This window comes from Penaeus monodon, chromosome 30, assembly GCF_015228065.2.
Source record: "Penaeus monodon isolate SGIC_2016 chromosome 30, NSTDA_Pmon_1, whole genome shotgun sequence".
In the NCBI taxonomy this organism is placed as follows: Eukaryota; Metazoa; Arthropoda; class Malacostraca; order Decapoda; family Penaeidae; genus Penaeus; species Penaeus monodon.
The window spans coordinates 7,594,160-7,595,775 of NC_051415.1; the positions used below are offsets into that span (position 1 = coordinate 7,594,160).

General features: G+C 41.2%; 1 protein-coding gene across 1 annotated transcript in view; it reads left to right on the forward strand.

Moving 5' to 3' along the window:
- Positions 1 to 1,532, forward strand: part of LOC119592503 (membrane metallo-endopeptidase-like 1) — an 8,153-nt gene extending 6,621 nt beyond the window's left edge. Inside the window, 4 exon segments of the mRNA XM_037941351.1 lie at positions 674 to 721; positions 1,060 to 1,259; positions 1,415 to 1,429; positions 1,431 to 1,532. Coding sequence (XP_037797279.1) covers positions 674 to 721; positions 1,060 to 1,259; positions 1,415 to 1,429; positions 1,431 to 1,517 — 350 coding nt within the window. The 3' untranslated portion in view covers positions 1,518 to 1,532.
- The last annotated feature ends 84 nt before the right edge of the window (positions 1,533 to 1,616 follow it).

Sequence of the window (1,616 nt, forward strand, 5' to 3'; positions counted from 1 at the left end):
ACGTGAGTTGTGTCATTCAGATCACGATCAGCCGGCATACGGGGAATGGGGTGGGGTGACGGGAACGGGAACGCTAGCTTGATCAAGTTTTGCCTAATACTGTACTTCTAACAAAAATTATTTAGACTGTCCACAATTATTTTATTTTCATTGTTCACTTTAAACGTCTCCCTTTAAAATGAGTGAGATGATTATTATATATTGTTTGAAAGAGTCAGGCTGCAAAGGGGCATAATTAGATGAAATTAGCCATTAAGTCAAAGCATCTAGGCTAATTGCAGTTACATTACAGAATTGCAGTTATATACTGCAAATTCAGTTGAGTGATAAAGTTGCAATTTAATAGTTTACCTTATAATTTCAAGCTCCAAATTAGGTTTATCTGCTCATGATTGCAATTGTGTACTCTAACAGTTGTATGCCCCAAAGAACAATTGTATACTTTAGATTGCAATAATATACTCTTGCGTCTAAGTGCAAGCTCACAACTGATATATGTCCTTTTGAATACAATTTTACATTTTAAACTACAATTTATACATCAAATTACAGTTATGTCCTAACTTGCAATTACATGCTCTAATTTACAATTCTATACTGCAAATGAAGACGATAACGATATTGCAGAACATAGGTACCTCAACAATACAATAACTTGTACACTTCCCAACAGTCACAGGCGTTGCAGCTCCTACATCGTCGCCAAGCACACCACTCACAGGTATTTACACAATATGTTCTTTCGAAAGAGCATATGGCACAGGGTAATCTGTACACATTTCCAAAACATCTAAATTGACGAAGCCCAGACATACAGTACACTTCACGAAATTCCTTGGTTGCATTCTCACACTTTTATTGCTGGACATGCCATTGTATAGTTATAAAGCAAGAACCGATTATGCACAGACCTGTTGTCACTTCGCTTCAAGTTCTGTTCCTTGGAATCGACTTGAAGATGTACACTGCCAGTATGTATTAGCATGAGCCAGCACTTGCCTTGATAATGTTGACCTCCCTCCTCCATGCTAACCTTGCCTTCAATGGACGCTCCACCAGGTGGACGGGGTGGAAGCAGCCAGGCCAGCCGCCGCCGACGATCCCTGGACTGGTATCCCCCAGGAGCTCGAGCCAAACGCCAGGCCGTGATGCCGCCTCCGGGACCTACTAAACCCTTGCCTTGTACCAACACTTCGGAGCCAAAACTGCCTTTCCTGGACCTGACACCCATTCAACTGTACTTCCTCCGTACAGCACAGGTAATTTCTTTGTTTTGATTTCTACTATTTATCATTTTACTGGTGCATAAAGTATGGCCCTATCTTTCCTCTAGGCCGTAAGGCTGAATGTTATACCTAATCTGAGCTGCTTCCAAGTTTCAAATGAATAAACCACAACATCTCTTCGTGATCAGACGCAGTGCAGCGCCACCAGTGACATCACGTTTAACGTCAAAGAGGATGAGCACTTGCTATCTCACCTCAGGTAATGCACTGTCTTACATTCGTGTTAGATAAAGATTTGCGATATTTGCCATTATAATTATACGATTGTCTGTATAATGTCACATACAGATTAGCCTCCTTCATCATATGCGCTCGTGCACGCATACACTC